Raw genomic sequence first — 16,024 nt, 5'->3', positions numbered from 1 at the left:
ATCAAAGCTCGAGGACAGCTACTCTAAAGTACCTCTCAACTCTGGCATTCTGATTTTCACCACTCATTCATTTCTCTCTTTATTCAAACAACTACACTAGATGTTGGAGAGATAACGATGCATAAAGAAGACATGACACCTGATCTCAAGAAGTTCACAGCTTGACATGCTGTTCTTTTTTCTCTCAAAGCCCTCTCCATACTGCTTTTCCTGGTCACCTTCTGTTTGAATCAGAGACCCACGAGGGCCTTGCTCGAAACAATGAAGATCTTCAATAATATTTCTTGCAGGAGGAAAGAAGAATGGGGAGAAGAAGAACATACATGCAAACAAGCATCACCTGGCATGGGGAGGAACAAGGTGTGATCACCAGTGGGAGAAGGTGGAGTCAGGGAAGGCTTCTTGGAAGTGGTGGAGTCTGAGTTGGGTCTTTAACAATGATAAAAGGCTGGGGGAGGGTGTTCTCATCATAGCAAACAGTAAGGTTTGCACAAATGCTTGAAATAGGATGAGGAACAATGAACAGTTTGATTTTAGAGCATAACAAGTAAGCGTGGAGAAGGAGAAGCAAGAAACTGAGGCAGGAGCCCCATGGTAAAAGCACTTTGTATGATCTCCTTGCCCTTCCTTTAGCCAAGTACATCTTTTAAGTCTAAAAGTCCCAGCAAGTCTTTAGATAAGGTTAGCCAAAGCCATGGGCCCAGGGCTAGAAAAGATTTCCAGGATCCCTGTGAACAAGACCCCAGTCCACAGGTTTCTGGAAGTACCTTAAGGCTAAATTCTAAAGCCATTTGGGAAGTGGGTGCAACAGGAGGAGACAAGATTAAATGCAAACTAAAAGACACACAAGCAAGGAAAAGACAGCCTAGGAAAAATCCAGACACTCTTTCTCTGTGGCTGCCTTATTATTTATGAGTCCAAAAATGTGCCTTGTCTTAGTCAGGAATTACTGAAAATAGTACCAAGGGAGTAAGGAATCTGAGACCCAAGATAGATGGTAGATAAGCTTTCTCCTTATTCTAAATGGTAAAAAATGAAAGCACAAACACTTCCAAGCTTTCTCGGTTGCTCACCTGCTTGGGCTGGGGCAGCAATTGCTGGGAGGATGGAGGTGGGGTTCTGTGTGGCTCACACAGCCATCTGCAGAGCACCCTCAGGGCCTTGTTCCTCTAGGTTGAATGCCCCATGACAGTACAGACGGGGAGGTGAGGAATGATGGGAGGAAATGGATGCCAAGAGCTGGAATAACCGGCTGGAAAGACCCTTGCATGGTGAGAAAGACCTTTTCTGGTTCAGTGATGGCTGGATGGCAGGGGCGCTGATGGCAAATCTCTCCACTTTGAGCAGGTTTTGAAGAATCAAGATGGACCATAAAGGGTCATTTTTCCTCTATTTCTTGCCGGTACCTTTCCCTAAAATGAATAGACTTGTCAAGTAAAGAGGATTAACACAGGTCAGAGAGAGAGCTGCTTGGCTGAAGGGGAACTGATTTCCATGTCTCATGCTTTTATGCTGGGTACAAGCAAAGGGAATAAGAACTGGTTGCCAGCAAGGGATACAGGAAATATACAGTAGGCAAGAAGCTCCCCACATATATCTGAATCCCTCCCCTCCTATCAGGAAGGTGTTCCTGGCTGGGTACGATGGCTCATGCCTGTAATCCCAGCACTTTGGGAGGCCGAGGGGGCAGATCGCTTGACCCTAGGAGTTCGAGACGACAAGCCTGGGAAACATGGTGAGACCCCATCTCTACAAAAAATACAAAAATTAGCTGAGCATGGCGAGGTGCACCTGTGGTCCCAGTGACTTGGGAGGCTGAAGTGGGAGGATTGCTTGAGACTGAGAGATGGAGGCTGCAGTGACTTGTGATCACATCACTGCAATCCAGCCTGGGCAACAGAATAAGATCTTGTCACAAAAGAAAAAAAAAATCCCTATGTGTTTTTGGGCTTTTAACCCACAGTATTTTTCTCCACTGAAAAATACACAGGTGGGAAATTACTGCAGATACTGCCTTTCCCTAACCACATTAGTGGTCAACTTACAATTTAGTTGTAACAGTGATCAGACTATAATCAGTAATGATAATCCCTTACACAAAAAATCTTTATATGTAGGAGGATTTCTTTATGCTGCAAGGAGGAAACACAGGTTAGATTTACCTAAGTTTTCAGCTACTGTTTCCTGAGGGCAGGGTTATCTCATAGAAATATATTGTGAGCCACAAATGTAAGTGATATTTGTAATTTTAAACTGTCTAGTAGGCACATTAAAAAGGATCAGGTATTATAAATTAATTTTAATATATTTTACTAATTCAATATATGAAAATATCATTTCAACAGGTAATCAATGTAAAAATTGTTAGTAAGATATTTTCGTTTTTATATTAAGGTCTTGAGATCCAGTGTGTTTTACACTGATGCTCCTCCTCACATTTCACATTCTCAATAGACACAAGTGTGTAGTGGCTACTACACAGTGTCACGCAGCATTGGAGTCTCATAATGGGTAATGCAGCCAGAACAAGGATTGATGCCTCCCTTTTAACAGGTGAAAACCCCGAGGCCCAGAGCTTAACTAGGTCATTGACCTGGTGATGGAGCTGAGCTAGAACTAGAACCTAGGTTCCTTGTTAAGAGCTATTTTTTCAAATCATACTGTCCTCCCCTTGGGAATGAGAAGGTAGTTGGAGGGAAGGGGGCAGTCAAGAGGACTACCCACAGTGAGCACCTATGTATGCTAGAGACTGTGATGGGGATTTGTACTTTATTTAATTCATACACCAGCCCTTTCAAGTCCATATCACTTCCTCTATTTTCCATACGAGGTTAGAGAGGCTTTAAGTGTTTTAGTAGTTGATAATGGCAAGGTGACAGCCTTTGAAGAAAATGATGCTATCAATATTAGAAAGATGTTGCTTAAGACCCCAACCAGTTACCAGTTTTGAAGATGGAACACAAGGATGGATAAGCTCTCAGACACCCCAGTCCTAGGAGTACTGTCTATCAGCTTGCCACGTGCCAAGACCCAAAGCAAGATCCAGTCTATCCATACATTACCACCTTCAACCCAGAGCTCCAAATATATACAATGAAAAGCACAACAAAATGACTCAGCGACTCCATTATGACTAGCTAAGCATCAAGCTCTAAGCAATAGGCCAGTCAATACTATTTACATAGATGATGTGCCAAAGACGAATCAAGTAACAGAGTAGGAACAAGAGGGAGCAACCACTCCTGAGCTAGAGAACCTGGTCACAGGCCTTGATGGTGAAGCTTTGAGGGAAGAGGCAGGCTAGGGGGCCGAGTCTAGGATGTATCTGTCTGTTGTGACCATGCAAGCAGATATTCTATCACAACATGGGCATGAAACCCACAGACATGCTAGTTGGCTAGGAAAACCACCTTAGGTAATCGATATGGTTTGCCTGTGTACCCACCCAAATCTCATCTCGAGTGTGTCTCCCACCATTCCTAGTGTCATGGGAGGAACCTGGTGGGAGGTGACTGAATTATGGGGGCAGGTCTTGCTTGTACTGTTCTTGTAATAGTGAATGAGTCTCAAGAGATCCGATGGTTTTAAAAATGGGAGTTTCCCTACACAAGCTCTCTCTTTGCCTGCCACCATCCGTATGAGACTGGACTTGTTCCTGCTTGCCTTCTGCCATGATTGCGAGGCCTCTCCATTCATGTGGAAATGCAAGTCCATCAACCTCTTTTTCTTCCCAGTCTCTGGTATGTCTTTATCTGCAGCATGAAAATGGACTAATACAGTAATAGATACATATACCTCCACCCACGGGTAAGCAAAAGGAAGCTCAGAGTCATAGTAACTTTAGAGCCCATGTTTATAAGAACCACACTGCACACTTCCCTACTAAAGCTCCAACCTGGTAAAGAAAGCCATTTAAAAAGGCAAACCAGGACAAAAAACCCCAAATATAGTCTGTCAGCACAGGGAACTATTTGCAGTTGGAAACAAGCCTCAGTATTTTTTTAAAGTAGTAGGTTCCCTCCCTTTCTGCTGCCTATGGGAGCAATTTCCAGTCCCTTCTCCAAAAGAAACATTTGGCTTTCTATAGAGAACCTCTGAGACCTCTTGTGACTGAGTATGGTAGAAGGGGAAAGAGGCCCTCATCACACCACCGCTCCCCCAGCACTCTCATGGGGAAGCTGAAGTTGAGCCCCTGTAGATCCATTTATTTTAGGTACTATTTGGTTGTTTCAGAAATTACCCCCATGAGCCATCAATAGTAGCTTTCAGCAGCTCTTCCAGGGTGGCCTTGTCTCTTTTAAATTTCATTTCCTGTTGGAAAGGATAGACAGGTAACTGGTTAATGCCAGTGACTGGGCTCGTTTAACAGAACACTGGGACTTGAGTGTGGCTGGGGAGCTGCAGTGGGACTGACGAGTGGATCACAGCAGCTGGGTGAAGAGGAAGGCATTAAAGCCCACCAAGAGATGGATTGTATTTTACTGCTTCTCCATGTGAGGGCACTTGCCCCACAAGAGGAGGGGATATGAATGAACTTGACTGTCACAATGGACACGGTCCTTGGACCTGGCCCTGAGGCCTTGGTGGGAATCCTGGCACTTCCCCTCAAATCCTTTAGCCCAAATGAGCCTCAGTTGCCTATCTGTTCTATTGCAAAGGGTGGTGTGAATTCAGATGCTGCATGCAACCTGCTTAGCAAGTGCCTCACACCTGATAGGCATTTACACACCGTAAGTGGGATTTGAACTCAAATAATTTAATGCCACGTTTCCTACTACATGTTACTTACTGCACTGTATTAGGCAATAGATAAGGCAAACCCTGACTTTAAAGAGGCAGGCATGAAGTAGATAATTTCAATATAGGGAGGTAAGGATTCTGAACAAGATAGAATAGACATGGGCTAATAGGATACCCCATAATTTGGGGCACTGTTGATGGCATGGTCAAAGGGATTGATGGAAGGATTTGTTAATCATCTATCTCTTTCTCCAGGAGGTCCACCAATGAAAGAATACTGCCTGTGTTATTCAGAAGCACATACATTAGGGGCACTGTGGAGAAATAGAGAGGGAGGGAATGTTTAAGGTGTGTTTAAGTAAAAGAGGAGTTAGCTAAGTGAAGAACAAAGAGTTAGCCAAATGAAGTTAGCCAAGTGAAGTCAGAGAAAGCTGCATGAACAAAGGCATAGAGGCTGGAAAGAGAATGGTATGTTTAGGGAATTGGAGGCAGGTTATTTAAATAAATGGAATATTAAGTATGGGAACTGAAGATAAAGTAAGATGAGTCAGTAGGGGTAAAAATTGTTAGTAAGATATTTTGTGCTGCCAAGCTAAGAACCTTGTGTTGCCAAGCTAAGAAGTATGTCACTTATATGAATGAACATTCAAGTGTGAAAGGCCAGAATGGGATGATCTATCAGATTCTAAGATACCTGCCCCAACTCTAAAATACGCCTGCCTTACTAAACTGTCAAAGTACCCATGATATTTTAATATCAAACCCAAAGTAATAACCATATTAACCCCAAACAGATATCACTTCTTACTCTCCAAAGAGTTTATCAGATTTATTAGTCAGGTAAATTTTCACAACAGCCCTGTGCAGTAGGTGCTTTTATTAGCTCATCTTACAAATGAGAAGACCAAAGCATAGATAGGTTGAGTGGCTTGCCAAAAGTCACAGGAAACAGGTAGTGGAGTCAGGATTCAAACCTAGTCGGTCACCTTGGCTCAAGTCCATTTTCTAAACCACCATATTATCTCACAGCTATCTCCAAGATCACTATTTTTCTTCATCTGAGTGTATCACTTTAAGCCCATTTGATAAATTTCTTGTATCCATAGCTCTATTCTTCAATTATAGAATGTCCATTTAGTTCTTTTGAAATATGCCTTTTTTGCCATTTATCTTGCACTTGCCCCATGGTTTCTACATTCTTTTTCACCATGAAATGTTTTAAACACATATACTCTCTCAAATTGGTCCACTGTCTTCAGTTTCTAAGGTATGAACTTTTCCACGTGTTCTGTCCGCTGACGCTTGCTAATGGTGGCTTTCTTCCCCTCTCTTGCAGGCATTATGATTTTTTAAAATAAGTCCAACATCAGCAAGAGTTTGCCATTGTTGTTTTGTGGTTTTGATTTTTAAAATTTTGTTTTTGGTGGAAGACCCTCATGTATGAGGATGTTGAGACATTTTTAAAAGCTGGTTTTAGGTTTGCTGTTGTCAGTGTCTCCCAGTTTAATCAATTCCAAGCCACGCTTTTATGTTATCTTCTTGGTTTGTGGCTTGTGCAATACTTGAGAACCCCAACCCCATTCCCACATGTAGTACAGGCTGAGGTTTTGATTTCTCATGGGTGATCCCAATGGCCCAGGGTGCCTGACAGATTTCCATATCACATCCTCAGCAGAATTTTCCTTATTTCATAGTTAGGCCAGTCATTCTCCACTTATACCCTAATGCAGGGAGTTGGTTTCCTGTGGCTCCAACTCTTATCACCATGGGATACCGAAACTCCAGGCCCTAGGAAGTACACATAGTTTTCAGATTTTCATGGGATCTTTTACTTAATTCCTCCTCACTGATCATTGCTCTAGTATTGAACTTGTTCTTAATTTCTGGAGCCTAGGGATTTCACCTCTTTGTGTACCAGCCCGGCAATGGATTATTTTTTTTCATTGTATATTTCACTAGTATCTCTCTGTGATTGGAAGAAGTATCTCTTGAAAGCTCAGTCTATCAAATTGACAGAGGCTTTGATTATGCATTTAACTATCAGTCTTTCCAAGTAGTCTCTGAGTTCATGGAGGACAGGGGCCTTTGTCTGGTTTATATTTATATCCTAATTTCCACAGAGTTCCCAGACCAGAGTAGCAATCAATAAGTTTTTGACCAATGAATGTTCTTTCTTTCTCATTCAAATTGGAAATTAAAGAATATACACTAATTACCTTCTAGAGAAAGATAATGCCAAGCATCCTCATACCTCCAGAAAGCCATCCATGCTCTCTGGAAGGCTGTGTTGAACAAACAAAGGAGTTTGGGCTTAACTTTATCCTTCCCTTTGGCCAGCAGGTTCATACTATAGACACTACTTCCTTCTTGATGGGCAACCACTACTAATTACAGTGCTGGTCTGGTAGAAATTCCAAGTCTGGCAGGTGGGGTTCTAGACTGCTGGCTCTGCTGCCTTTCTTAGCATGCATTGATGCCTTTCTTTTGCCATAACTGGCATCTGATCACTAACATGCAATGTGCAATGATAAAATTCTTCTTTTGGCACCATAAGGAACTTGCAGAATAAGTTCACATAAAAGCACCCAGCGCAGTCCCTGGCACAGAGCAGGTAGTAAGTTAATGTTTAGGGTCCTTTATTTCTTCTTTTCCATTAAATATATTCTATAAATATTTGTTGAAAATGTACTGCTTTCTAGGCATTGTGTTTGGTGCTGGAGGTAGAGAGGAATAACAGGTAGTGCCTAATTTCATACCTAATAGAAAAAGAATGTCCAGATCAAATTGGCAATAGAAAAAATTATTCTAAATGTTCTTTGATTTAAGGTGAAAAGACATCTCATTTCATTCCACCATCCTAGGGAGGTGGAATGAAATTCCACTTCACCATCCTAAAGTGCCTAGTAAAGTATAACCAGCAAAATAACTTCACCTATTGCTGTTTTATAAAATAAAGTTATCTCTTCTAAGAGAGGAAATACAACTTCCAGTGAATGTATTAGTGGATGTATTAGCTGTTCTTATGCTGCTATAAAGAACTTCCCAAGACAGTAATTTATAAAGGAAAGAGGTTTAACTGACTCACAGTTCTACATAGCTGGGGAGGACACAGAAAACTTACAAATCATGGCAGAAGGTACCTCTTCATAGGGCAGCAGGGGAGAGAATGAGTGCCCAGTCCAGCGAAGGGTGAAGCCCCTTATGAAACCATCACATCTCATGAGAACTAACTCATTATCATGAGAACAGGATGGGGAAAACGACCCCTATGAGTCAGTTATCTCCACCTGGTCCCTTCCACACATGTGGGAATTATGGGAATACAACTCAAGATGAGATGTGGGTCGGAACACAGCCAAACCATATCAGTGGACAATAGAGAGCTAATCACAAAAGACCATTTATGACAATGACTTTTGAACTCCTTTTACCACTATAATCTCAGAACCTTGAATCATGCCTGAACTAAAGTAGCAACTCAGTAAGTTTGCTGAATGTATTTGCAACATATGTATGGCTATGGCTGCTCACTAGGTAAGATGTGACGCATTATTCCACACATATTTATTGAGGATTTCTTACGAATAAGAGTTTGTGCTAGATTTTGTGATGGAGATACCCTCCCCCCCAAAAAAAAGCAAAATAGAAACTCTACCTGCAAGGAATTTCTAGGCTCAAGGGTGAGATAGACAGGTATATAAATCACCATAATATAATATAGAAAATGTGAAAGAAGAACAGAGAAAGGAGCTATGGGAGTTTCAAAGAGGGAAAGGCCACTTCTTGCTGGAGAGATTAGACAAGACTGTGGATAATGTAAAATTTATCCTTCCTCTTGAAGGAGAGGAAATTTGTTACCCTGCAAAAAGGAGAAAATGGGTATTGGCAAAGAAGGAAAGCAATCCAGGTGAAAAGACGAAAGCAGAGAATCGGAAAAGCACAGGACATATAAGAAGAAATCAAAATTTGGCTGGAGATGCATAATGGGGAATAAAGATAACTAAGGTTGGAAAGGTAGATTCAGCCAGACGGCAGGGGCTTTGGATGTGTCCTGATGTACGACTCCAGGACACAGGGTCTCTATAAAATAGCCAATGCTTAGCATATGGTGGGGCTTAATTAATGCTAAACAACAATCTCCTAGCAGAAACCTGTTCCCCACCTGCACACAGGAAGCTGCCATCTGTATGCACAGGCAATTACAAACATTCCAGATACTCAGTCCTGAACTCTGCAAGCACATCAAATGCTCATTGTGAAAGGTCACCGAGCAAACAGCTCTGATCAATCCTGGCTCAGGCTGAATCAAATCCCCTAAATAAGATACACTAGATGTAGTGTCAGGAAGGTCAGAAACGACCCTATTTCACATCTTGAAGCATTTTTACCATGTGGAACATTTTAGAGGAAGAAGAGAAAGGAACAAGGGGGGAAGAAATTATCCAGAAATAATAGAATCCCAAGTAATTAAATGTTAAATGATGACAAAGTAAGCTGGGGATTTATTTTGGCCCCCACCTCCTTTCAGTGATCTGAAAAACAGTTGATTTCAAAGAAGGTCATGCCAGGATTAAAAACAGAGTTTCACGCCTCCCTCCTCACCTCCCCTTTGTGCCCCCACTGTGTACCTTTGTCGAGTTCACTTGAAATGTTCCATGATGAGGTAGGCACTAACTCAGCAGTGACTGACAGCTCTGTTTCTGAAAAGAAAAAGAAGGGAAGGGAGAAAGACAAGGGCAATATTAAATATAGTAACTTATGGGCTGTTAGAAGCATTACAGGAGATTTCCAAAGGGCCTGCCTTTGGAGAGAGACCACGGCAATCCCATTGATTATTAGATTGGAATGGCGACTCTGGATGCCAGTAAAGGCACCTGCATTTTAGAGGCCATCCAAACGAACAATCTATGGGCCAGATTTGAAGATTTTTACTTCAAAACACTGGCTTGAAAATTAAAACGTAAAACATTACATTAACCTTCTCAACATCACTTACCATCAGAGAAATGCAAATCAGAACTACAATGAGATATCATCTCACATTAGTCATAATGGCTATTATTAAAAAGTCAAAAAATAGTATGCTGGCAAGGATGCAGAGAGAAGGGAATGCTAATACATTGTTGGGGGAATGTAAATTGGTTCCACCACTGTGGAAAGCAGTTTGGAGATTTCTCAAAGCGCTAAAAATAGAACTACTGTTTAACCCAGCAATCACATTACAAAGTATATAACCAAAAGAAAATATTCTACCAGAAAGACACCTGCACTCGTATGTTCATCACAGCACTATTCATAACAGCCAAGACATGGAATCAACCTGGGTGCCCATCAACAGGTGACTGGATGAAGAGAATGTGGTACATACACACCATGGAATACTATGCAGTCATAAAAATAATGACATCATGTTCTTTGTAGCAACATGGATAAAGATGGAAGCCATTAGGCGAAGTGAATTAACACAGAAGCAGAAAACCAGATACCAAGTGTTCTCGCTTATAAGTGGGAGCAAAATCTTGGGTACCATAGATATAAAGATAGGAGCAATAGGCACTGGGATGATAAAAGGATAGAGGGAGGGGGGCAAGGGTTAAAAAACTACCTATTGGGTACTATGTTCACTATTTGGATGATGGGATAAACAGAAGCCCACACCTCAGCATCGTGCAATATACCCTTGTAACAAGCCTGCACATGTATCCTCTGAATCTAAAATAGAAATGGAAATTAAAAAAAAAAAACAAGAGCAAAATACACTTCACCCCCAAAATACTACCTTAACAAGAAAACAAATCTGCAGCAATGACCACATATTACCAAACATAAACTCCTTTTCTTGTTGAAAGACCTGTCTTAGATGAATACATTTAATAGCCTTCCTATTGAAGAACAATGTTGCTATTGTAACTAATTTCATTAGTTGTGTTTGGAATTGGTAGCATTTCTATGAATAGAGAAATTAGTTTCTCTACATTGGAACTTTAGGTCAAGACAACCGAAAGCTAAGTATTTGAATAGAGAGAGTCATTTGTGGTAACTAAACTCAAAAGATAATTTTCAAAGCCATCATAAATTAAAGCAAACATACAAATCAATAATCTAAAGGACATAATACACTATGAAGTACTTACAGACTGTTAGAAGTACTTATGGGCTGTCAAAACTCCTTAGTAATGGACTGTAATATACAAATAATGTTTGTTGTTGTTTTTATTTTTTGAAAATTTAAGCCATGCTATTAATATATTGTAATGGGGTTACACTGACCTCCCCTTAGGTTATGTCTACACACACAGAGGGAGAACATTAGAGAATATTAGGGCTGGATAGGATGTTGGAGGACTCAGGGTCATTAGACATAAGGCATACAAATTGTCAATCCCTCCCACCTCAATCCAGTGCTGCATCTTTAATCATTACATCTCTATTTGCCTGTTAGGCCTGGGATCTGTCGTAGAGTCCTTTAAGCACAGTGCTCTAGGTAGCCACTAAAAATGGGTCTGAGATGGAATGCAGGATGAACTTTAATAAGTGGAAGAACTGCAATTCAAACCCAGGTCTGTCTGACTCTAGCATGCCACACCTTCTGGCAGCCCATGATGACCAGTATTCAACCCTGTGAAACCTGACTTTTTTTTTTCACCTTACCTCTGGCCTCACCTTTTCACAGAGAGAAGCACATTTTCTGTATTTCCATATTTACTGATGGTGACTGTCTGCTAAATGACCACGTTATCATCACTGACTGAGCTTGAACAAGAACAGGATGTTGACCCACTGAGACCTTGCAAAGGTATACTTCTAGTTTATCTCCCTGCCACAGCAGAGACAAAAGGATTGTTTGGTTTTTGCAGACCTCCTTGGCTTACCTCTTTCCTGGTCCTAGAAGCAGGTGGGAAGGAAGTAGATGAACCACGCATACCCTCCCCACCTGCAATGGCCCTGATTTCCTCCAACATCCTGAGCCAAAAATAGCACAGACTCTTTTAAGGGGACCAGGAGTCAGACAGGCAGTATGGCAGGGATCTTAATTATAAAATATGAAAACAAAAAGAAAATTTTATCCAAGTAGGGGAAATGCTTAGTGGAAAGCAGTGCTTCTGTTATCAACCTGTTGTTTGGGGAATAGGTATTTCATGCAGGTGATTTCCCCAGGAAGAGCTAATTGTGTATATTTCAGGGCCCTCCACAGATGACTCCAACCCCAACTCCACTCTAGGCCCCATGCTGCTGCCACCCACTTTGCCTCTTTCAATAATGACAGCCCTTGTTTGAAGTATTATAGACTACTGTGGTTCGCCTATGAAAAAGGCTCATCAAACACTCCAACACCCAGACTTCAGGGAGCTTGGGAATAGAAGCTCAGTAGCCAAGGGGGCTTTTCAGGCAAAGGAGCACAGGTTGGAAAGCGGTGGAATTAAGACAGACCTTGACAGCATTTACATGCAATATTTTCATAGCTTCATCTTACTGCTGCTCACAGTGAAATTGCCAGAAATATAGGTTTCATTTTACAGTGTTAATTTTATAGATAGTTAGCTATAGGTCTCTTGGTTTTTCCAAGCCGAGTTGAATTGCTGATTGAATATAATTTGGGACCGATGACAAATGAATAGATTCTTGGCACCACTAACAGTGAAATTGTTCCCCACGTGTCCCTGGACACTAATTACCACTCAGTTCTTGGGCTTTGGCGAAGATAATTTCGTTTCGCAAGCTCATTAAGTGATTGTGCTGATTCTAAGGAATTTTGTTCTCATCCTCAAGATCCATTCCTTTAGATAATCATGTGTTCAGCTTCTCAGATAAAATGATAATAAAAACAGATAAAATACTTTAAAATATGAATAACTTCCCTGAAAAATATTATCTTCCAAGGCTCTATTTTTTAAAAATAAAGGCTGATTATTTTATGTGGAAAGTTGAATATGAATAATCTCCCCTCACAAAGTAATGTTTAATAATCTTTTTTTTTCTTCTTCACTGAAAGGAAAAGTGAAGTTTAAGTGAGAAAAATCAAGCACTCTCAGCTTGAACTCCATCAATTCCATGACCACCAGTGGCTTCGGAGAGAGACATGGCCACCAGTTTTGAACCTGTAGGATCTTCACTGATGGATTCCTATTCGCCTCACCATTGGCAAAAGCATGAGATATTTCCACATATATTTACCACTAGCCTAGTAGCCTCTCTTTACCAAAAGCATTATGGTAATAGCAAATGTGTATGTGCCATTTAGAAGACAGTAAAATATTGAAAGGAAATACACACCTAAATTTTAATACTACTGTCTGCCACTTATCAATTTTGTGATGATGAGAAAGTTACTGAACATCATTTAACTCTATTTTCTTACCTATAAATTGGGGACAATAAAAGCCATCTCAAAGGACTGAGGTAATGATTAAATTAAATAATGAACCAAAAGGCTCCTTTACAGTATCCAGCATAGAGAGACTCAAGGGCTTTCAAACCTCTCCTTTGTCAGGTAAGGTAGATATTGGCCATCCTCTACATGGATGTACTTGGTTAGCTACTAAGTCACATTTACCATGCTCTTAGAAAGACACTGCATTTCACATGCCTCACTAATCCAAGCCAATCTTTTCATTTTGTGAGGTTTTCCTGAATCGGTCACCAGTTCTCTAAGAACATAAGTGTTTTTATATGGTTTTATCCAGTTTGAGCAAACCAAGCTTGTTTTAGAAAACTCCAGCCCTTATCTTTCTCGACCTCTTTTAGGAGGGCAAACCTCAAAAGCTATTCTCCTCCCGATTTGATCAATAGGAGCTATTATCTTTGCAGTTTCTCAGAGGATTGACTTTTTGGCACTGATTCTGCAAACCATAAGGTTTTGGTATTTAAGCCTCAACAGTGGGAGTGTTATTTGGAAGGAAGGGAAAAATAAGCCTTGAATCCTCCTCATTGATAAAAGCCTGTGCTCTCTGAAAGGATTACTGGTTCATCTCAGCAGTTGGCAGGTAGAGACCCAACGTTCACAGGATGTGGAAGCCCTTCCAAGAAGCTCCCAGCCATGCCACATCCTGTATCCCTGATTCAGTGATGCGTGAGGTTACACAGGCACACACATACTCACAAGACTAGCAGCCAGCCCAGTAGCTTCAAAGCCTGAGTGCAAGAGAAGCAAGTGGCTACCCCTGTGCCTTTCTTGACCACTCACTGAGTCCTATAATGTTATACCTGAGTGGGCCCTCAAGGCCCAGGACTTATTTATCAAATTATATTCTTTGAGTCTACAGGATGTTTTGGAGCTATTTACAGAGGAACATAAGAGGATTTGGGGTTCTCGAGGACAAGAGTACAAGGCTCTAGACCCTCCTTCAAAAGGAACAACTCTACTTTTATCTATTTCATATATTGTTGTGTTTACAGGTACTGTAGAAAATGTTCCAATGTTTTAAATGATTTTTTTTAAAACATTATGCCATACAATCTCCTCATTTTTCAGATGAAGCAAGTGAGGCCCCTGGTAGGGAAGTGCCTTTGCCAAAATCACAGAAATTCTAAGATAGAGCCAGACCCTAGAGGTGGCTCAAAAGGAAATACATGCTGATTTCTCACTGAACTGCATGTTCTGCTGTCTATAGCCCTAAGATGTGGTATGTATCCTCAGAGTCCGAGCTTTGAGAGACACTCTAGGAATTTCTAAGCAGCCAGGGTCAGTCACAGAAAAGGGGCACTTTCTTCCTACGGTAAAAGAAGGCCTCCACTTGTGATCCTTGGAGAGTGGTCGGAAAAGAGGCAAAGATGCTGATGGCTTTGAGACTGATGATTTTCAGTGATGCTTTAGATATTGTTTGGTGAAGACTCTTAGCCCTGTTTCCTTCTTCTCCCTAGTGCCTCAGTGGAGAAGCCCATAGCTAGGTAAATCACATTAACCAAAGGTGCCTGTTTAAAAGTAAGAGTCTGCTGTAACTTGAAAGGGCAGGCAGGCTACATTCCCCAACAGTGCAAGGGGGTTAGTCAGCCTGACTCATGCTCTAGCCCTAGGCTCACAATTGCTCCATATCCGGGGTCCTGAGGGAGGGGTCCTCTTCACACTAGAGACTCAGTTGACTTAATGAGGAGAAAGAAAATTTGGAGTTTTCTTCATCCCATATGGGATAATCAGGAGTAGAAAGTGCTATGCTCAATATCTACAAGGATCTTCTAGTCCTCAGTGACCTCAAATTTAGATTTCTGATGTAATCTCTGAATAAAGTTATCAATATAGTCACAAAAAAAGAAGATGACACAATCCTGCAACCTTAAACCCCTGCTCAATTACCCAGTCACATTACCGATACTACAGTATGAAATCATCTTTTAACCATGTAATTACTTTATAATCAGCATAATTATTATATATGTGATGAAGCCATAACTTTGTTGAAGAAAAATTCATAATGTATCAAAATTTGTGCTATGATTTGTATTATTATTTGTCTTTTTATAAAGTGAGACCTGCAGAAAAAGAGGAAGAGAAAAAAAGGACAGAAAAGGGCCTAGGTTTTGCCAAAAAGCCTCTGCTTGTGCTCAGAGATGTTCTCAACCATCACAGTCTATAAGGTAGATACCTTTATTATCTTTATTTTATGATTGATGAACCTGAGGCAGCTGCCCAATCAGTTTGCCGGGGTAGGGATGGGGATCACCATCAAGTCCAGGAAGACTGAGAGCAGAACCAGAGCATTTTCAACTGTGCCATATGGGGCATGGAGGAAGGAGCTGAAAACATAACCACTTGCTCCCTGGCTTAAACCCCCTTCAGCCCCAGAGGTCCCCTGTGGAACTCTAAGCTCTGTAGAACATAGCTGGAGAACCAGTACAGAGGCCAAGCACCTCAAAGATCCGTGCTTGTTTCACCAATTCTAAAACTCCCAAAGGATGGCAGAGGACATAAAGGGAGGAGAGGAAATATTTCTTGATTCACACTTAAATATCTTTTTTCTTTTCTCTTTCAAGATACTGTTTCCTTCTTTAAATCTGTTAAAGTCATCTTATAGATCGGGTGAAGTTCTTGTATTTAAAGAAACTATGCTACAAAAAGCACCGCAATGACACACGTTTCAAGAAAAAATAGTCTGTATTCTTGAAAACTATCATACTTGGGCTCTCTTCCACGGAACTATAGAGATTCACTCATTCATTTATCATGTATAATTTGTATTAGCGCTTTCTATGTGTAAGAACTCAGATGAAAAAGCTCAAACTGGTCCCTAACACCTTCTAAAACCTTACAGTCTGATGGGAGAGGAGTACATGGCCCCAAACAGGCAAT

At 41.1% G+C, this 16,024-nt stretch overlaps 1 protein-coding gene across 1 annotated transcript in view; it reads right to left on the bottom strand.

Moving 5' to 3' along the window:
- LOC105710183 (inactive tyrosine-protein kinase transmembrane receptor ROR1) overlaps positions 1 to 16,024 on the bottom strand; it is a 359,068-nt gene that overhangs the window by 115,700 nt on the left and 227,344 nt on the right. Inside the window, exon 2 of the mRNA XM_064372437.1 lies at positions 9,369 to 9,440. Coding sequence (XP_064228507.1) covers positions 9,369 to 9,440 — 72 coding nt within the window. The remainder of the gene's footprint in view (positions 1 to 9,368; positions 9,441 to 16,024) is intronic.

This window comes from Aotus nancymaae, unplaced genomic scaffold (assembly GCF_030222135.1).
Source record: "Aotus nancymaae isolate 86718 unplaced genomic scaffold, 86718_ANA_hifiasm-v0.15.2.pri h1tg000007l, whole genome shotgun sequence".
Lineage (NCBI taxonomy): Eukaryota > Metazoa > Chordata > Mammalia > Primates > Aotidae > Aotus > Aotus nancymaae.
This window is presented reverse-complemented; position numbering and strand designations above follow the sequence as displayed.